Source organism: Melanotaenia boesemani, chromosome 10 (genome assembly GCF_017639745.1).
Source record: "Melanotaenia boesemani isolate fMelBoe1 chromosome 10, fMelBoe1.pri, whole genome shotgun sequence".
Lineage (NCBI taxonomy): Eukaryota > Metazoa > Chordata > Actinopteri > Atheriniformes > Melanotaeniidae > Melanotaenia > Melanotaenia boesemani.
Genome location: NC_055691.1, coordinates 21355644 through 21377489, shown reverse-complemented (window position 1 = coordinate 21377489; position 21846 = coordinate 21355644). Strand labels below are relative to the sequence as shown.

At 38.9% G+C, this 21846-nt stretch overlaps 3 protein-coding genes across 4 annotated transcripts in view; 2 read left to right on the top strand and 1 right to left on the bottom strand.

Moving 5' to 3' along the window:
• Positions 1–587: 587 nt before the first annotated feature.
• Positions 588–6914, top strand: irak4 (interleukin-1 receptor-associated kinase 4). The gene is made up of 11 exons (XM_041996581.1): positions 588–952; positions 1028–1173; positions 1453–1608; positions 3080–3243; positions 3325–3389; positions 3492–3606; positions 3714–3823; positions 3972–4158; positions 4575–4637; positions 4924–5088; positions 6540–6914. The coding sequence occupies exons 1-11, from the start codon at positions 792–794 to the stop codon at positions 6600–6602; spliced, it is 1395 nt and encodes a 464-aa protein (XP_041852515.1). The 5' UTR covers positions 588–791; the 3' UTR covers positions 6603–6914.
• On the bottom strand, positions 6911–15948 carry twf1a (twinfilin actin-binding protein 1a). Its single transcript, XM_041996582.1, has 9 exons — positions 15818–15948; positions 14733–14813; positions 14414–14592; positions 12376–12471; positions 12121–12225; positions 10456–10581; positions 9207–9357; positions 8994–9115; positions 6911–8143 (listed from the first exon to the last, which is right to left on the bottom strand). Exons 1-9 carry the CDS (start codon positions 15840–15842, stop codon positions 7976–7978), a joined length of 1053 nt encoding a protein of 350 aa, XP_041852516.1. The 5' UTR covers positions 15843–15948; the 3' UTR covers positions 6911–7975.
• A 1984-nt stretch (positions 15949–17932) lies between these two features.
• The window catches only part of tmem117 (transmembrane protein 117), a 47773-nt gene continuing 43859 nt past the window's right edge, over positions 17933–21846 (top strand). The window contains exons 1-2 of one of the 2 annotated variants that reach the window (XM_041996579.1): positions 17933–19061; positions 20471–20778. In XM_041996579.1, coding sequence (XP_041852513.1) covers positions 20499–20778 — 280 coding nt within the window. In that variant the 5' untranslated portion in view covers positions 17933–19061; positions 20471–20498. Of the gene's footprint in view, positions 19062–20470; positions 20779–21846 lie in introns of those variants that run through there. The other variant, XM_041996580.1, reaches the window with a different exon arrangement.

Sequence of the window (21846 nt, the reverse complement as noted above, 5' to 3'; positions counted from 1 at the left end):
ATTCTTGCTTCTAAAATAAATGCCAAGGCAGCTAGAGTCTGGATAAAGGAAACTGTCAAAATGTGGAATTTATATTCAGTGCATTAAATTACAAACTGCAACTACATTCTTGTCTTTATATAAGCCTAAGTCTAAGAAATTAATGTAGTCCTTTAGGACCTGGTCCTGTAGTTGCTATATATTTTTAATGCTTTTATTTTTCCTTTGGAAAACATGTAATTGAGGCTAAATTGGTCAAAACCTAAAGGCTGAGAAGAGAAAAAGAAAGAAAGAAAGAAAGAAAGAAAGAAAGAAAGAAAGAAAGAAAGAAAGAAAGAAAGAAAAAGAAAAAGGAAACGGTTTTGTATGAAATGTCTGTATTAACAGGAAAAATGTAAGTTGCAACAGCGTCCACTAGAGGGCGATGTTACTCTAAAACTGTTTACCATCTGCTACTTTTCACTCAGCTCCGATATAATAACATACTTTAAAATATAGTATATTAGTTGTGCTCTATTTAAAGATTAAAAAACCTAAATATAGACTGTCCCTTTTATTCTCAAATGCTTTATTTCCGCCTTGTAGGTGGAGACTGTTAGTGGGACAACCCTGCTGTGTTACGCTTGGGGAAGTTGCTCAATGTCGGAAAACACACATTTGACTGACCTGTGAGCCAAATGATCAGTTTGTAATAGTTCTGCTTTAATGAACGTACACGCTGCAGCATTATTAACTCAAACACGTTGTATGTTGTGTGAACATGATGGTCAGATAAAACTAAGAATCGGGTATTGGTGGAAATCTCTCGCAGAATGGATCAGTCAGTGACTTCCGGTACTTGTATTCGCAAAATAAGTTACGGGTTACTTCGCAAGCTTTCTGATTTTTTAGACCCTCAAGACAGGTGGAAAGATGTGATCGTGTGTATACGGAAGCCGAATGGGGAGCCGAGGTACTCCCAGCATCACGTCAGGTAAAATGGTGATAAGCGACCTGATATGTAAACAGTTTATGAATCAGCATGTTTACTGTATGCCTGTCTGTACAGGAGGTTTGAAGGGCTTGTAGCTCAGGGAAAGAGCCCCACAGTGGAGCTGCTGAATGACTGGGGGACCACCAACAGCACAGTGGGTGAACTTGTGGACATTTTGAGGAGTCACATGTTACTGGCTGCTGCTGATCTCCTTCTGCCTGGTATGATGTGTTTTCTTTCTTTCATCAAGATAAAAAATAAGCATTATTGTTACTCAAAAACATTGTTAACAGAACATCACCATTTTCTTATTTTTAGCCTTTAACTCTTTGACTGAAATATTTAATATTTCCATCCACTGTGTTCAGTGAATTACCTTCTCATTTTTAACCTGTAAGTTGGGCCTGTGGCCCCTGGACAGGTAGATAATAAAACCATTTTTATGATGTGAGATCATGCTTTTTATTAAGTGCACCATATTTGCTTTCTTCCTCACACAGTGGAAGATGATTTGTCGGCTGAGATGCAGCAGGTTTTTGCAGCAGAAACAAACACAGACCCCCCAACCAGACAGCTGGAGGTGGTAGAGACTCCACCATCCAGCTCTGCTCAGCAGACGCAAATATTGCCAGAGAACAGTGAAGCAGGACACATAGGTGGGTGTTTTCCCTGCAGACTGAGTCATCTTTATTTGATCTGACTGACTTTTATGAGGTATGTCAAAGCAATCGCTTCTCAGCTTTCAGTTCATGTTTTTCACAAATTGTCCTGTCCTGGTCAACTGCAAACCTCATCCTAATTTTTTACAGTTTTATTAGCATGTTTTGACTTGAACCATCATTTCATCCTTTTTGGGAAAGGACACATGGATCATTTATGGATCATTAATTAAAACAACAACAAAAATACAGTGATCAACGAATAAAAGAAAAAAAAATGCAAAAAAGGATGACATTTTGGGAAACACATGACACAAAGCAAAATATTTCAGATAATACGTTCACCAAACAGAACATTTTGGGGGAAAAAAAAAACAACATTTTACAAAATTATACATTTTAGATAACACTACAACAAAATAGTAAACGCAGCAGCAAGTTAGAGTAATGCGTTTTTAGATAACCTGATCTTTAGATAACCTTTCTGTGTGGAGTTTGCATGTTCTCCCCGTGTACGCGTGGGTTCTCTCTGGGTACTCCGGCTTCCTCCCACTGTCCAAAGACATGCATGTTAGGTTAATTGGTCACTCTAAATTCTCCTAAGGAGTGAGCGTGAGTTTGAATGCTTGTTTGTCTCTATGTGTTGGCCCTGCTATGGTCTGGTGACCTGTCCAGACTGTACCCTGCCTCTCACCTGCTAATTGCTGGGTTAGGCTCCAGCTCCCCCACAACCCTTAATGAACAAAGCGGTACAGATAATGAATGAATGAATTTATGATGCGTGTTTGTGTTTAGGGTGTAAACAGATTTTCACATTTTGTCACCCCCTAACAAAGGCTAATCTGATCTCCGTCTTACATCCTGTCTCTTCTCAGAGCTCTCTAGCCAGTAAAAGTCAGTCCACCCTTGTCTTATCTCTTGTTCTGTCACTTTTTTAATTGCTTTTCCTCATTTCCTTCGATAATGTCTTCTTGAGTGTCTTTGCCAAATGAGGCACGATGTGTGCCAGTATGCTGATATCTATGTGCTAGCATGTGATATGGTGCCGTAAAACAAAACAGCTGTCGTGCGACGATCCAGGCTGTAACACAGAGTTGTAAAGTGCAGCTTCTCCATCTTGAGACGTTGCAGGGCAATGATGGCCCAGCAATGTGAATAAATTTTTTTTTTTTTAAAGATTGTTAGCAAAACAAGTGAGAAACAGCTCATTTTTAGGTCGGAAACATATGTTGTGTTGCTTTAACATTGTGTTTTCTGTACATCTCGTAAATGTAGAGTATAACAAGATGTATTTTTGTTTTTGTCATTATGTTTTGCAGCTAATTAACACTGTGAAAAGTATGTAAATCTTTTGTATATGTAAATCTTTAAACAGTTAAAGATTTACAAGATGTTACACAACTGACCAGCAGGTGGCAGCACTGGTATCTTTGCCACAAAGGTCATTTCGCTCTGTGCTCCCAACTAGGGAGTTTCTCCAGTTTCCCGTACAGTGAGCTGATGAGGATTACCGGCAACTTTGACAATCGTTCAGTGTCCAACGGTGGCAGCCGCCTCGGGGAGGGAGGCTTCGGGACAGTCTACAAGGGTTTCTTACACAACAGACCTGTTGCAGTGAAAAAGCTCAATCCAGTAAGTGGGAACATGTTTACACAAAACCCACACGTTGGTAGGTCTTGTAAATCACTTTTTAATTATGTTTTTCCCACTTAGGTGGAGGACATGCCTCTGGACAGGTTGCAAATTCAGTTTAACCAAGAAATCCAAACTCTGAATGTGTAAGTTTGAAACGTCAAACCCGCAATAGGAAGATGAAAAGGTGTATTTCTCACACTTCTGGTTCACACAGGTGTGCTTTGATCAAACTGTTTGTTTCACAGGTTAAAACATGAGAATTTGGTTGACATGATTGGATTTTCCTATGATGAGCAGCACCTGTGTTTAGTGTATACCTTCATGGCAAATGGATCTTTACTGGATCGATTGGCTTGCATGGTAAGCGCTGCTGACTGCTATACACACATTCTGCCTGTTTAAACCAGATAATTCTAATTATATGTTGTTGCTTTGTTTCTTTTTCTTTTTGTTATTGGTCTATCAAGGATGGAAGTCTTCCACTTTCTTGGCAACAGAGATGCCTCATAGCAGATGGGGCCGCTAGAGGTTTGGAGTATCTGCACTGCAACCATCATGTCCACAGAGATGTAAAAAGGTACATAACGTGAGGTCTTCCTGCATTGCAAATCACTTTTAATGAAAAAAATGGACAATTTTGGAAATCCAACAAGCGCGTTTAGTTGTTCCTCTATTAATAATAATTTATTGTTTGTTTTTTTTGTCCCTCCTACTTAATTTTATAGTGCAAACATCCTGCTAGATGAAAAGTTTGTGGCAAAAATCTCTGACTTCGGGCTGACGAGAGCATCGGCCAAGTGTACATCGACAACCATGATGACAGAGAGCATTGTGGGTACCCGTGCGTACATGGCACCTGAGGCACTAAGAGGAGAGATCACCCCAAAATCTGATGTGTTCAGCTTCGGAGTGGTAAGCTTCCTGCATATACACACACATGCGCATGCACATAAATAATATGCTAGACACAGATAAACTGAAATTGTAACCCAAGATAGGGAACACTGCTCAGCAAATTACTTAAGTGTTAGGTTCTGCCAAACTACTGACACAAGCATTGCAGTATACATTTTGTGAAACTAGAGCTCTATATTGTGTATTATCTTTCTTTGTTTTTCCATGCAGTTTAAGGTCTTGGTCTGTTAGAAAAATGACTGAACAGTTTACTTCAGTATAGCTCACCATGCACGTCTCATTCAGCGTGACATATTAGCTCAGCTGTAGGAACATGACAGTATCGGTAAAGACATCAGGCACATGTGGAGGCTAATAAAGGTTTCCTGTGGCCTGGAGCTATGTAATTAACCTCGCCCGTCTGCCGTCTACAGGTGTTGTTAGAAATATTGTCTGGAATCCCGCCAGCTGATGAAAACCGGGAGCCGAAGTTCTTGGTGAGCTGCACAACAGAGGCTTTCACTGTGTGTCTGTTCAGCTACAGTGTGTGATAACAGCATATTAAAGAATTTGTATTTAATTAGTAAGAGCTTATTATCAATTAAAAGATATGCTTGGAAAGGAATTTAACCTAAACTTTCATCTGTTCTGCTCATAACCTGAGTAACCTCAGCTGCTGCTGAATACACAAATCCATTACGAGATTGAGATTGTGACTAAAATTTATCTCCCATGTGAAAGAAGCAGTAACACTTACTTTTTTTTCCCTTCCTCCGTTCTTAGATGGACATCAGGGATGATATAGATGATGAAGATGAGGATCTGACCCTGGAGGACATTGTGGATAAAAAGATGAGAAACTGGGAGATGAGCCAGGTGGAGACTATTTACACTTTGGCATGCAACTGCCTCTATGACAGAAAAAACAGACGACCACTTATCAAACAGGTACAGTGAGAGAGGATATTAAACGCTACTACTAATGCACTGTTTTCTCTATGGCACTGTCAGCTATGGACAGCTGATTGGTCAAAAAGGGGTGTTGTTAAAGACAGTTGCTCTTTCTTTGTTCACAGTATGATTCAATAGACAAACGTTAGTTCATTTTGAATTCAATGGCAGCAACACCTCCAAAAAGTTGGTACAGGAGATGCTTCCACCTTCCTCAGTTTATCCAAATCAGCTGTTGAAAGGTTGCTGGTTGTATAACTGTCAGGGTCTTTTGAGGAAGAGGATGGTTCTGGTTTCTGAATCTGGTTTCTGAATCTGTTTGAGATACGACGCACTACGTTGGGAACTCAGTTCACATCAACAGTAGATAAAAAATGACTTTTTGTCTATAGAACCATCTGTCAGAGCTTTAAAGCTAAATTGTCTGTGTAAAAGACCCATTCTGTGTCCATTTCTGCTTCAGAACCACAAGGGTATTTCTGCATCGCTTCCTGAAACTAGACAGAAAGAAATAATGCAGTTAGAAGGTCATTGTGTCTTACAAAAAACCGAACAATAAGGCGGATTCTATGCTGGGGAGTCACTGAAGCTGACTGACCGAAGAATGCTGCACAAGCTGCTGAAAATAAAGGATTTTCTTCAAATCCTCCATGTAACACACTTAGGAAACAACAAAGCATGTTCAGAGAGAGACGTCAAGTCCACTGCAAGGCAGAAAGCAGCCATCTGCCTCCAGAACAAGGCATTATCTGCAATCTTCTTATTATTGTGTTTTTATCTTCTGAAAAAAACATCCAGCACAGCAAATGATGAAGTACTCTGAGGAACATTATTATTATTATTATTATTATTATTAGCTCATGAAGTTTTATTCATATTGTTGAACCTCTGCTCATCTTTACATCTGAGAGACTCTAGCTCTTTATGGTGCTCTCTTTATCCCCATTCATGCACTGACCTGGTTCCAATTAATTTAGTTAGTTCCTACATGTTACTTTTCAGTACCACTTAACTCTACAGACCTTTGTTGCTGCTGTTCCATTTGTCCCAAAATATTTTGCTGGCATCAATTTCTAAACAAGCTTTTATTTTTTTATGATATTTTGAAATGTTTCACTGTCAACACTGGATTTTTTTTATATTTAATTGTGAATTTAACAGTTTCACAAGGTTGTTCAGATTTTGTCTTTGCCTTTTAATTGATTGTTAAATGGAGAGACAGCCTGTTAATTCAGGAAAAGACAGCAGAGCAATATGCAGTAATGAGCTTAGGTTCACTGCTTGAGGTAATTTGTGCTCCCAACAGCTAACTCAACATCCAGTTTTACGAACCCACAAATTAAATTTAGCTAGTTTTACTCTCAAATCGCTTGCATATCATGTATGACATAGAAGTTCTTCTTAGCTATATGTCGAACTAATAAAAAAAAAAATGTCTGTCTCAACAGGTCGTTTCAGAGATTCGCAGCGTTATCAAAAGCATTTCACTGGATTCTCAGACACCCGAGTGAAGCACAGCACAGCACCCCGAGAAGTTTGAGCCTGCACCACACTAATTTATTTCCTCCAAAACAGTTTGAAACAAACTGTTGCTTGTTGACTGTTAACATTTGCATCAGTATTTCATTTTATACCATCTGCTTTTATAAATGGTCGTTTTACATTTTTTATAAGAAGCATGTTTTACAAGGGTAAAAATTGTACCTAAATACTGATGCGTGTAATAATTATCACATCGAAAGGCTACTGAATCTTAATATGTTGGGAGAAAATGCATTTGACTGTTTTGCATCTATTAAGGAATAAAGTGAATGCAAGAATGATTTAAATATTTTATTTTTCATCTTTAAAAGAAAGCTTTGTAAGAAAACAAATAAGACCAAACATGTTTTGATTTTTTCTCCATTATCATGACATTGTATGAATATAAAGGGATTTTCCCTTTACACATGAGGTGAGCTTAGTACTTTGCCTAATATTAATGAGCAGACCAGTGGATGTAGCAATATTTTAATCAAGGTACTAGGTGGTATTTCCTTTTTCCCTTTTCCTATCCAGTATCCTGGTGTTCCCAATTTCAGTGGGAACCCAAGTTTGATTAGCTTCCTCTTTGTGAAATCTGAGATGTATTGATGGAATATTTCTGGAAGCCCCAGTTCTTTCCACTGTAACCCTCACTGACATTCACAATCACCAAAACAGACCAAACTGTTTCTTATTCATAGAGCATCACACAGCTACAATATGTACATTTACAGCACTTGCATAGAAAAATAAGTTTCTCAGCAGATGATTTTTTTTTTTCATGTAAACCACAGTTATATCAAAAAAGAAGTCAATTCTCATTATAAAATGCAGTTAAAATGAAATCAAACACAAGTGGGCTAACTATAATCTTTTCCACTTTGGAGCACCTCATTGTGCAAATAGAAGGAGACAAATGTTCTACACATTAGACACAAAAACATTAATTGACACAGACTTAAGGAATGCAAGTTAGGAATTCAAGCATGTGAACTAAAAATGGGAATTTTATCATATTGGCGCAGGTTCACATTAGTCATACTAACATTTTTAAAGTGTCGATGTTAAAACCTCCACTTTGACTTTGGGCCCTGTTGAATCATACTTAAGCTTTTTTTTTTGTGAATGTACTAACATACATAAATATGCTTCCATTTGGCAAGCTACAAATGGAAATTCCAAAGTGTGTCATTGCTCAGTTGTCCTTGGCGTGCATAGTTGGGTCTCTGGGGGAACTCTGGGATGTTGAGGTTGTCGTCTTATTCTCTTGTGTCAAATATGATTTCTCCCTCCCATCACAGTTATGTTCCACTGTGGAACGTGCTCTGGGTGGAGGCGGTGCTCTGGTGCTGAGGTCTGTTTAATCTTCCTCCTCTCCCTCGCCGGGTGGTCGGGTGATGCGGCGGCCGCCTCTCTTACCAGCAGGGCCTTTGGGCTTGGCGAAGGCCTGCTTGTGTGCGTGCTGCTTGGGATGCACCTCTTCGTAAAGGAAATCACTTGTCAGTTCATCCCCATTCTCGATTTCCAGCTACATAAAAGAAAAAGAAAAAAGAAAAACCACACAATATAAACATTGTTTTGATAAATAAGGTGATTATGTATACTTTTATCATGTTTATTTTTAAAATCTCAACAAGTATCTCTGCTTTAGGCCATTTAGGCCACTTAAACTTGTATTTATTCATGAACATGTAACTTGCCACTTTGTTTTATTTATTGTTTTTAATAACTTTTCTCAATTAGCTTGATGTGTTTTATAAGAGCGCACTATTGCTGGTAGACCACTGCAATTTCGTTGTACTTTGTACAATAACAACAAAACCCATTTATTCTATTTGTTTAGATTTTTCATGTAAAATGAGTAAGATATAAATAATAATCTAATTGCATCACCACGATTCAATAGTTGGTAAAAACTAACATGTGCAGTAACTTGAAGTAACAGTGTTATCATGCAGAAAACATTTAACAGGCTGATTGTGGAGACTGGGCCAAAACTTGCTTTACATGATGTTTACGGGTATTTTTATTTATGCACAGCTATCTTAAGGTCCCACCACCCACCACATTTCAGTTTGATTGAGGCCTGACCAGCAAATGGCCAAGATGATAGCTTTTATAGATACTACTACCTTATAAGCTACTACTTACCTTTTATCTCCTACAGAAGCAGCGAGGGTGCACATGGATGCTCCTCACCGCTTCTGTGGTTTGGTTTAGTTTTTGTTAAATAAATAGTGATGCAGTATAAAATGTCATGTGTTGTTCTCCATGCAAGGACCCTCAAAGAACATGTCCTTTTTAACACAGCTGCATTTAAAGCTATGCTGCAATATCATACAAAACCAAGAATTTATCAATCTATTATCATTACTTACCTTTTTTTCTATCTCAATCTGCAGCTTGTCTTCCACCATGTCAACCAGGTTATTTTTGCAGCTGGAATACAGCATCCTCTCTCGGATGCTACACTTGTACCCAGGCATGGAATAGATGAAGACTAGGAAAAAATGTGGCAGTAAGTACATTAAAAAAAAAAACAGCAAGGGTTGTGTAAGATGTTCATTATAATTTGAGAAAAAGCTACTCACCCGTGGACTCCAAGTAGTCGCCTTCGTGGGAATGTTTGTACAGAAAGAAGTGGTAGCGTGGAGAATCTTTAGGGATTCTTTTTGGCAGGTCTTTCAACTCCGTTGGCTCAGTGTTGCACAAGTAAATCATCTCTTTTTCAGCATCTATTTTCTGTTGACAAAGGAAATTAAAGTCATTCACAGAAATATGACCACTGCAACTACACAATTTGAGATGTGCATGAGTAAAGAGTCAATTTATGACACAAAAGCTCTTATTTTTTTCAAATCACATGCAGAAACATATAGACTATTTTCTCTCTGCCTGAGGACAAAGTTCACAGCTAGTTTGAGTAAAGCAGAAATGGAGGAACACTGATGAACCAAAAATAACCACCATCTTTCTCCATAAAACATTAAAGCTGAGTATCAGAAACTACACTGTGGAATTGAAGAAATGTAACATAATTATATCAAAAACTGGTGAAAATCTAAGGCAAGTTTGAAGAAATTCATCAAACTGATGTTTAAAGACAAGTTACAGACAGGATTCTCAAAACTTTATTGAGCAAGCTCTGCATGTTCTGCATTTGTTTATGGAAAAGACAAATTGTCAGTCAGAAATTACCCTAAAAATAAATTTGTGTTTTTCTTCTGAGAAGAAAAGGCACCTCTTCTCTTTGAGAGATAATTGGACATCTAGCTACTCCAGTGGTCTCCAACATTTAGGTGAAGAAACAATAGCCACCAATCCTTGATCTCAAAAAGGAAAAAGGGCCCCTTACCCCTAAAATGTGTAAGGATAGAAGTAAATGGTAAGACCAAAGGAACTGGGATTACCTTGGGACCCTTAGATGCGAGTGAAATACTTAGTCTTGTTGCAACCAGGTAGAAATTTCTTTAACATAAAAGTACAGAGTTGCCTTCAGTATGAAATTAACTATACAAATAAATTTGCCTTGTCTTGCCAAAAGTCTTAAGACCGAAAAACAAAGGGAACAGAGTCCAGGCTTCAACAGCTCGTCAAATACTCCTTTGTACTTTGAACTGATCTAATCTTGTGACATGAGTCCTTTGCATTTCAATGAGGAAACAATTGAAACAAAGGCTTTTTGGGCAAAATGACTGACTCATTGTGTTAGTTTAGAAACAACTCCAGACCAAAACCAGTTCGCTTTTTTAAAGACAAAAAAAAAAAAAAAAAAGGATCTACAGAAATAATTGACAAAGTAAAGGTTAACAAATTACTATTATTAGTAGTATTTCTTACCAGTTGTACATAGTTGATTTTCTTCTCCCTAAAACGTACAAGTGCTTCAGCAGCATCTTTCTGAATAGGGAAAGCCACTCCCTGCAAAGTCTGCTGCTTGGTGTCCACGCTAATGTCCGTCTGCACCTGAACGCAACACGGAGCAGACAAGATTAATATCAGCTTAATAATACTTGAGCTTAAAATCAACAGCTGTTAAGCAAGAGATCTTTCTTTGGGTTAAAATCAATATAAAGGAACCAATCACTAGGTTACTATACTAAGGGTTTCTACTGATGCTTTTAGTGTCCTGATAAGTTTTGAATAAGTCAAATTAAATAAAACAAAAACTTCCTTTTCTTCATCGGGTGGAAAAAAAAAACGCAACAAGCGGCTTAAATCGTGGAACATGACGATTACAGATGTAGTGTGTGTATCAAAAGTGACAAGGCGCCTCCAGGAACTCACACGGAAAACTCCAAATGCTGGAAAGATTACACTGATGGATTGTGTCTATTTTTAGAGGCCTGTTCCCACAAAATGAAATGCAGCACAAACATGATTGAGCCTCTGTTGTAGCTACCTTGCATACAAAAAGGATCGCAGGTCTTTTATCCATCTGCTTAGTAAAAGGCTGGCCGTCTCCGAGGCACGACAAATGATAAATATTTCAAAGCCTCTTTTTCATCTAGGCGGCACAGATTAATGCCATATTATCTTCCCTCAACAGCTGGTGTAGCGGGACGAGCAGAAACCTCACTTCCTATTTGCTCTACTCCCCCATTTTTCTTTTTTAAATCGACCATAGTTCGGAGGGAGTCTGCACTACTCAGAGCACTTCCATATATGGTGAGAATAGACTGTTCTTGTTTATTTGGCAGGCTGAGAGATCAGCAATTAGAAAAGATTGTTGCTCAGAAGAAGAGTTTATTTGTTTGTATATCCTAATTTATAGGAGTCTGGAGTCTGATGAGAAACTTCAAATGTTGCTTTCTTACATTTCTCTCTGCCCTTCACATCAGGAGTGTAAACAGTGCTAACCTTAGCAGCATGAGGCGGATATCACATTACAGCCATTTCTCTTTCTTATCTCAACAAAAAACAAAGCCCAATGATAGAGCTCACCTCAGAATCACTGCCAAACTCTCAGCTGCAAAGCGTTCTTATTTGCATGGAGATCTCAACTGGACGCTCATAAAAAGCTCTACTAAAGAAATGTACTGCTGTAAACACTACTTTTATGGAACTATGGCTGTAAGCTGTACAAGCCTAATAGAATAATGTCTGCCAACATCCTACTGTTCTAACACATCAGCATCTTTGTCCTCTCTTGATACTGCCAAGCAAGCATATGTGCACTTTGATCGCTGCTGACCTTGTGCTGCTGAAAGGCTGCATTGCTGGCCTTCATTGATACCTCACTCTGATTCTGGTGGGATTTACATCTCACACACACACACAGGAGATGTGATTAGGAAGAGTGCTGCTGTGGGCTGAGCTAAGCCAATTTTCTTTACCACTGAACCCTCAAGTGCAAGGATGACATGGCACTGTCCCGTTGCAAAACCGAAACACAGAACAAGTCTAATCCACGCCCACTTCAAACACAAGAAGTCTTTAGTGTGTCGTTTCCTGAAAAGCAAGAAGTGACCAGGATGTGAGATGTGTTTGGGTACTTCTGTTTACCTCATTGAGTTTGATCTGTCTCAGTTCCTCCTCTGCAGCAGTGAGGGGCAAAGGAGCAGCCTGCGAGGTCAGATATTTCCTGTAACCACTGAGGTTTAAATCATCCTAGAACCAAAGAGCAGCACAGTCTTTCAGCTACACACATTACTTGTTGTTAGAACATACACACACACAGACTGAAACTTTGTCTATACTACTGACTGACATTTGGAAAAATAATTAAGCCTTGTCATAATGTTTCGTGGTATTACAAACCTTTGCAGTACCAAAAATCTCATCCTTAATGTGACCACCTCCAAACTCTTTCTTCAGTGTCGCTCTGGTAGCAGCATATAACATTTTATGTCGCACCTGGTAAGTAAAGCAGTAAAAATGGCAATGTTAGGCAAACTTGAATAGAAATTTAACATGTATTCTTAGTTTTTATTAATATCTGGGTGTTTATTATTGTTACTGACTAAAATAAAGAAAAATATGGAATGAATCTACATTATGAATGCACACTTCTACATTCTCTTTTTTTTCTGTCAGGCATCCATAACTACAGACTGCCAGCATGTGAGGAAAGTAGGGAACATCTATAAATTTTATCTGGCACCCACCACATGTAAATTCTTCATCTATGGGGAACACTGCTTTTCCACCAAAGCTTTTGCAGTGTTGGTTTGGAGTCAGAGACTTTTAGACAGTAAGAGTAAATACAGTTTGTATTGCCATTCATAAACACATTTTGGAAAAGCACTGACTCTTTTTTAACAGAGTATAAAACCCAGACTGGTAATCTTATGCTGGGAAAACACAGTTTGGTGGTTGTTTTTTTGAGAAGATGCACCATCTTACTACAATATGGTTCTCTCCAGAAATTTTGAGCACATTAGAGGAAAATGTTTAATGTGACATGGGTTTGTTGTAGAAAACCAAATATGTTCTTTGGTAGAACCAACTTAGCTAGAATTGGCTCCAACACCAGCCCCAAGCCATCACTGCCACCACTTTGATTATAATATAAAAAAAAGAATTAAAAAACAATTACACATAGGTCTCCATGGTTACCTCACAGGAGGGCAACTAACACAACGCAGGTCTATGTTTTATTATTGAGTAGCTGCCTTGGTGAACACAAGCTTTGCTCCTCTGGCTCTTTTGATGTGTTTTGTGTCTGTAAGTGCTGATACAGCCTGGTGTTCACCGTTTAATAAGCGTATCTTTACAGTGATATTTGTATCAAAACAGCACCTGAATGTGAAGCATTTAAGGCAAATAGATATGTATATCTGTATGCAATATGGATTTGTTTAGAAGGATATCAGTAAAATTTTGCAACAGAAAATAATTAAGCTTGCACTCACCCCAAACATTCAATGCACTAGTTGCTTATAAGTACTCACTATGCTTTTGTAGATCATTTTACCCTGCATTGTTGACAAGCTTGCAGCCTGCTTCCTTACATTTATTACTTAATCTATACTGTCTGCACTAAGATTATGAGCTTTCAATGAAAATGCCATCGTAAAGCACTTCTAATGATCACAAACTGGGTGATTTTAACATCCATGTGTATGAAATCAACTTTATGGTTGTATAAACAGATTTGACTTGATGGCACTATTTAAACTGAAAACAGACTAGTCCATGAATCCAGGTGAGGCAGCAGCATGCAAGCAAGCGCTCGTTATAAAATGATTTTGCTACTTTCAGGCAAGCCTCAACCTGATGTACTGTGCTTTCAGCTGGGACAGGAATTTTAAGCTCAGCAATACAGCTCAAGAAGTACATTTTTTCCCCCCAGTGGCGCTGTGCAGTTAAGAGAGCTACAAATATCCTCCTGACTCTTTTATCTAGTTCTTGCAACATTCCTCTAACCACTGCTACAAAAATCACATTTGTTAATTTGCTATGCCTATTCTGAATCACAGCAGCATCTTAAGTGGTTCATTAAGCTTTAGTGGCACAATAATCACTTAGGTGATACTGTGCAAGTCAAAATCACAAAAAATGCCAAGCACACATTTGAACAGTATGTGACAGAATATTTGGCCTAAATTCAGAACAGTGTGGTATTTAAATCAAAGATGAACTTTGGCAGCTAAATGCTATGTTACTTAGAGGGGGGGCACCATAATCTGCCCATATTTAGTCTTAAAGAGGTCCATAAGGAAGTAATGAATACATACAAAGACTGGCTGCTTTGATGTGGTAAACCCAACCATCTGATACCCAAAGCAGTGTAGAATAAATGCCACGAAGAATAGAAAGCTATTCATTACACAAAGTACAGGCTTGGTTCTCTTACAGTTGAATGGTCCGGTGACCAGGCTAGGAGGATCCATTCATAGCCCTGGTTGTTAGTAGAGTCCAGTCGGTAGAGAATGTAGCAGGGTACATCATCATCGAGTAAAGGCAGCACTAAGGAATCATACTCCTGGTCCCACTTCTTAGATGCTTTCCTGCTACCGCCCAGAGTTAGCTGCTCTGGAAAGCAGATGTGTGCAACCAAAGCATCAGCTCTGCATGGATTTGTTTGTCACACAACATTTGCAGACGTTTGGGCAGAGGTTCAAGTTAAGAGTGAGTTGTAAACAAATACCAAAAACTCAGGGGGCACTGCTTACCATCCTCAATGACAACCTTTATGACTCGATACTGGTCTCCTGTCTTGGCACTGGCAAAGAGGTCCTTTACATCATTCCCCGCTGAAAAAAGACAGAGGAGGGGGGTGGGGAGACAGTTTCTGGTTTTAAAACAAATCTGTTCTAAAAAGGCCATTTTGACTCACAGATTTACAGTCTACATCGTGACATTTCATGAGTCAAACTGTGGAGTAGCCAAAGTGGTAAGATTTGTGTATGAGAGCCTTAAAGAATAAATATCTGAAGTGCAAAAACCCTCAAAGTGATGCAAATAACCTCAGCAAAAGGCTAGACTGGACTACTTGACAACAGTTTCTTTTTACAGACACACAGGGGTAAAACATTAAGCAGTTTCGGACCCTTGAGACCATTTTCCTCTCAGGACATAAAAAAGGAACCTACCGCTTGTACTTCTATAAAGTCCCTCTGGTTCAAGACCATTTAGAAAATACCTCTGTTTGAATGGTGGCAAAAAATTAGGACACGCAATGGCTTGATCTCCCGGTCTGTGAGCTCCACTACTTTGCTCGTTTTTCATTCGAGGATAAGCTAACATGCGAATCCAGACCGACGGTAATCTTCTGTGGTGTTATAGGAGGTCACACCCAACTTGAAATCACTTTAATAACAATACATCCTCACTTCAGAGGTATTCGCGTATTTACGGAAATGCTGATAGGTAGCAAGCCTGCAGTTAATACAAATGAAGGCGTCGCCCCTTCATTCAAAGCAAAAACTACAAGATTTCAGCTGGATGCTAAAAAGCAGACAAGAATGTCTTTTAAAGTAGATGAAAATAAAGTTTTGGAAATGAACCCGCGCGTCACTTTGTGGCTTGTAAACGGTCCAAAGGGCTCGTGAATCCTACAAGTGTTCAGACAGTGCACCGCTGGTCACTCAAATCACAGTAGCACGGAGCTAGCTAGCTAGGAGTAGCTAGCTAACTTGACGCTAGCTCCTCGTTGCAATGAATTCTTGCAACGAGCTAGCTGGAGAATTATACAGTCAGAAAGCAAAGTATATAAAGAACTGAGAAGCTTAAACCTAGAGGAAAGTGGCACATTTACCTTGAATGCCCGTTTGATGTGACATTGTGTCTTTCGTCGGACAGAAGACTGAAGCAGCTGATCAGGCGAAACCAGAGCCGAGAAGCAGGAAGAGAACTACATTGAACAGACCCGCCCCAAGTCTGTCGTCACCAATATCAAACGTCAGGTGGTGTCAAAACGGCTTGCCATAGTGGTAACACATATCACTAAAGTGCGTCCTAACCCCTTCCTCGAGAAAAGAAGGGGCGGGGGGTCAACGTTATCTTGATTTAAAAATCGCACGTATCTAGCCAGTGTTGCTTTGCAAGCTGCAGGTGTTGCATTAATGTTGGCATGGTTACAATTTCCTGTTGTTTCCTGTCGTGTAGCTAGTGTTTTCTTAACCTTCAAGATATTTTAACTCGGTGTTAAATCGCAGTATATTGTCTATTCTTCTGTGAGATGTTTTTAATGAATGGTTGTTAAATATTGATGAATAAAACATTAACATTTGGTTAACTTTTAATTTTGAGTTTCTGTTTGCTGCAGTTGTATTACACAAATACCGATACGTAAGGGTGATGTAGACATGCAGAGCTCGACAAGTTACGGAAGAGTTCAAGTGAGCTTACTTCTAGTGAAAAGTCCACTTCACTAGTCTCAGTGGTAAGAACAGACATGTTTTCTCCAGTAGTATCTACTTTTACTTTTGGTATAAAATTAATTAAGGAATTGTGATTTCTGAAAAGGTTGTGGAGAAGGAAAGTAAGACATTTATTCGGTCATTTTTAAAACTTTGGCTTAAAGTCAGATCTAGTCTTTTCGCTATGATTTTATTTTTCCTTGGTGATTTCAGTTACAACCAAGAGATTTTAGTCTGACATTCTGTTTGACATGAAATCTGGCAACATCTGGAAACACACTTGGCTTCTTGTCTCCGCTTTTTACTCATCCTCCTTAAATGCAGTAATTAATAATTATTAATATTGTGGAAGGGAAAGTATCCCATCACCAGAGGGAATCCCAGCTTATCATCAAGTAGGACAATCAGTTTCATACAGGACACTGCAACAAAAGCTCCTCAAAGTAGGTGTGTACAATGTCCCTATAAACAAGATAAATTCTTAAACATCTTAAACTAATATTAAAACCTGTATCTAGGTTGGTTAATCTTACTTAAAAAATAAGCAAAATTATTTGAATCAATAATTTAAGCTTGAACCAAACTTTAACCAACCAACCAGCTTCAGTTTTTGTGCAGATGACCTCACATTTTCTCCCAGAAGTCTTTAACATGATGCTATATATTCATAGCTGGACCACCATCAGTGAGCTGCCTAGTTTGTGAGGCAATGAAGTAAACCAAAAACATATCATTTTTGTTATATTGTTATATTTTTGTTATATATATTGTCATGCTTCTCAGTAGATAGATGGTTCTCCTGGCTGTACCATCTTTCAAACGACTCATTGATTGATATGTCCAGATCATAGTAATCCTAGTCTGTATGTTCACCAACAAACTAAATGTATTGTTTGATGCTTGTTTGAAACAAACAAAAAAAAAAAAAAAAGCATTTTCTTACCATTTCTTCAGTGTACTTGAACTTTGTCTATTGTTCTATTTTTTTCCTTACTAGACAGGAGTAGGTCTGGAAAAGTTTTATTAGGAAATAGTTCACATAGGATGCATGTCTTCAATCACAGCTACACAAACACTCATACTTCATTGATGATGAGGAAGAACTCACTTTGAGCCAAATCAGACAGCGTTGCAGTCTGTGTTATTTTGACATTATTGGCCATTTAACTTTGCACAGTTGTCATATCTGGATGTCAGTCAGATTTCAGGGAATGCTTGTCAGTCCTCTGGCTCCATCCACATGATGTAGAAAGTGTGCTCTTCAACAACAAGGGCTGTAGGATTTACCTGCAGATTTTATAACTAAACTTAATGGTTCTTGGAGACTTCTTCTGGGTGAGATATCAGTCTGCATTCAGTGTTTAAATTTCTGGGGTGTCCAGTCCTAGATAAAAAGTAAAAATCTTCACTATACTTATTTTCCTAAAAGTGGGGAAAAATATCAAAGATAGCTTGAGATTTGTCATTAAAATCAAGTAACAGACTCAAACATCCACAAACCTAAAGAACTATATAGGTTTGTTTACAGGAAAGACTCAGTACTTTATTGTCCATTTCATTATCAGAAAGGGAAATTTGTCTTTAGCTCTGGTAGAAAGACAATTGTACATCAGAAACACATAACTAGATAAAAGATCAATAAAACAAAGAACTATAAATAAAAACAGTGAAGCAACACTGAGTTAAATAAAGCAGTGAAGGAGAAATATAACAATGGAATGTCTCAAAAATATACAAGTATGTACCAAAAGTCAGAGGCATGGGACAGATCCTGTAAAATGTATTTAAAGAAATGACCACTACTGATAGAATGAAAGACATTTTGCAGCACTTTTCCTTCACCCTATTATCATGTAGTTTACAAACGTTAGAGACGAATAAGAAAAGGTTAACCTGTCACATCTGAAGATGGCTTTTATTGCCACTTCACCTAACCCCACCCTCATTTTATGTTATGGATTTTAAGACGTGGGGGTTTACAATGATGTCTATTTTTCTAATGTAGATTATGAAAGTGACAATATAATGACGAATACACCACATTTACAAGCAGGCTTCGTTTTTCAGAGCAAACTTATTTCAATATGTTGAAAGAAAACTATTTCTTAAGCACATACATTTATTAGATATAATTTATTAGATATTATTTATTAAATATGACATATTTATTCTGAATTCTGCTTACTTCATTTAGCCTACTAGGGGAAAAAAAGTTTATTCTGATAGGCTTGAGCGGAAGTCGTATAATTGTACTATCTCCAGCTTGATTGTGATGAGTAAACGTGTTGGCTACATTGCGTTGCACTGATGTTAAAGCTTGCCTTGTGCACCCAGCCGTCTCCATCCACCTTACAGCAGCACCGTCAGCTTCCCAGTAGCTGCCTGCATCGTCCCGCGTGGACCCCCTGCCTTGCTACCGCCTGTTGTGTGGATAACTCCAGCACAATGGCAGAGGATTTGGGGGAGCCTCTGTCGTACACAAACAACAGGTCGCATGGATAATCCTTGTACAACCCCACCGCATCATCTCGTGTTTCGGATGATTAGAGCGCCGCTGTCGACTTGATGTGGCCGCAGAGCCACGCGGAGGCTGGGCATCTCAGCTGGGCTGTCGACTGACAGGAAAGCGGCGCGGAGCAGGTGCGTTGATGATGGATGATGCTGCCGCACATGCACTGATTGAACTGACTTCCAGGCAGGTGGGACCTGGAGGAATATTTTTCCGGCGCCACATCTCACTGGATGCAACTACATTTTCTGTTGTATAATCAGATCATTCTGGTTAAGACTGTCGCGTTATCTCTGTGTTATGTGGGGTAGCTAATATGACATTTGGCGTAGACACAGACAGGAGACGTGTGTGGCCATAGGTGAATGCTCTAAGACATAATTTACCACAGCTGGAAGAAAGAAATAGTCCATTTAGGTGATTTCCCATTACACATAAATGTGGATTGTTGGTCAGTCCAAATTGAATTTTTATTGTGAGTCATCTGTAAATTGCCATATATTATTTTATTAGTAAGTCCTGTTTACATGGTTGCTTTAGGGAATCTGAGTGGGTCCCATGTTTGGTGACTCCCCTGCCAAATGGGCAACTGGTCCTCTGTCACTGCTTAAGACATCCCCTTATTCTTAATGCTTTGAGTATGATAAAGACACAACAAATTTAGCAAATTACCTGGATGAACAGCTGCAACATCTTAGTGGAATTATCAGCTTACTAACATCTGAGGTGGCATCTAATGACAAGACAAACAGGATGCCAGTGAAAGCTGATATCCACATGGGTGTTCCAATGTGGCAGGTTTATTTCTGGTGCCATTGCATCATTGCAAATTTCCACTGTGAGGTATTTTAGGAATAGATGTCAAGGCAGGGAACTCTGGGGAAGTTTGGGGCTGCAACAGGGAAGCAGCTCAGAGTTAATGGGTAAATAAGGGTTGTTAAATTTAAAAATACAGAGGCAGGCGCTCGAATAGTTCTTAGAAGGTGTTCCGGAGCAAAGTTGAAGGTAAAGCTGCCACCATTTTTTTTTTTTTTTTTTTTTTGAGAAAAGCAGAAAGCTGCCAGGCTCAAAGCAGAAGTCTTTAAAAGGCTGGATTCATAGTTTATAACTGCATAGCACTTCATGATTCCCTTTAATCCAGGTTTGACGCCTGTTTCAGTCACTCATGAGAAGCAAACTTTTGTGCAGGTTCTGGTACATTGTAAGCTTGTAAACCTGCAGTCAGCTGAAATAGTCTTCAGGCTGCTGATTATTTTTGCTGGCATCACTCAGTCAGAGTGAGATCTCGCTGTCACATTTGTGTGATGATAGAAGAATTACAAGTAAAGCTGCTTTTGTTTTCAATTAAATAAGTACTATTTGCAGTGTTGCTGAACTATTTTATTTGTCTGAGTTGTCTGTAATCCCAATCCACACCAAAACTCAGTGATATTCAGACCTCTAATCTGAGCTTGAGGGATGTTTTCACTTTAATCTGCCTTGCTGATCTGACTGTAATTTAATCTGACTGAAAGAAGCACTTTCTCTCGGTGACTCCTAGGTGCAGTGTGGCTGGGGGGCTCAGCAGGATGGAAATAGATGCCTGTTTTCGCTACTACTTCCAGCACCCGTGGTCACGACTCATTGTGGCCTACCTCGTCACCTTCTTCAACTTCCTCATCTTCGCTGAAGACCCCGTTTCCCACAGTCAGACAGAAGCCCATATGATTGTGGTGGGCAACTGCTTCTCCTTCCTGTTCAACAAGTACCCCGGCCTCGGGTGGAACATCCTGAAAGTAATATGTTGGATACTGGCCATCATCACTGGCCTGCTAGCTGGGAAGTTTATATTCCACCGCCAGCTCTTTGGTAAGTCATGCGCTTAGTAATGCAGTGGAATGTGCAGAGTATTGGCTCTACTCTGGATGGGAAACATCCTCCTGGTTTGTTCTTATTGTGGCTCTTCTTCAGTCAGCACACTGTACTCTGACTAGATTGTGATTTTGTGATGCAGTTAAATGGGGCTGTTTTCTTTTCATAATCAGTCTTTCCCTTGGAAATAGAAGTATCCAACAAAATGCTTATTCATTATGTCCTAACAGGAAAAACAGCTGTAAATAAATAAATAAATAAATAAAGAAAGAACAATTAACTAGTGTTGCAGGAGAGCAACACTGTTGGACTCCCACGCAGCAGTCCGAAGATAAAGGGGAAAAAAAATCAAAGCCAGAAGTATTGTACAGTTCCCTTTCTAGTCAAGCACTTGGAAGCTAAATCTAACCAATTTATTAACAGATGTGAAACTAAGAAATTAATACTGGTCTTATGAACCTGAGAGGTGTCTCACACTGGAACTGAAACGTCATCCTCCCCTTCTGTCTTAGACTTCTTTTAAATAAATTTTAGCTGAGCCTGTGCTCTTTGCATGAAATTTAGCCTTGGTTGGTGCACTGACACCAGAGGACACTTTGCCTGCATCTCAAAATCAATGTTGGCTCTGACAAAGCAGCAGTATATGATGGGACTTTAAACAGGTTAATTATGTTGTGAATTTGTTTGTGAACTCCCTTTTTGAAGCCATGAGAACCGCAGGACATTATGTATATCCATATAGTAGTTAGTTATAAACTGCAGAGTAACCACATCATTAATCACACTGTGCTTTCTAGTAAATTTGTACTTTAAATAGTTCCATCATTTATAAAAGGAACACCATACTTTATTAGATAAGACTGGAAAATAGCTACCGGGATGGTGGCTATATCAGAAACATGTTTACAGAACTAATAAAACTTTGGAAAAGTTTAATTTTCTCATAAGCTTCAATACAGTAAGATGTCTTCCCTGGAGTATACAGCCTGGCAACTTAGAAATAATGTAGGCTACTGTTTATGGTACTTCTGCATTGGCTTCAGTTTTCAGATCCAGAGGCTGTTA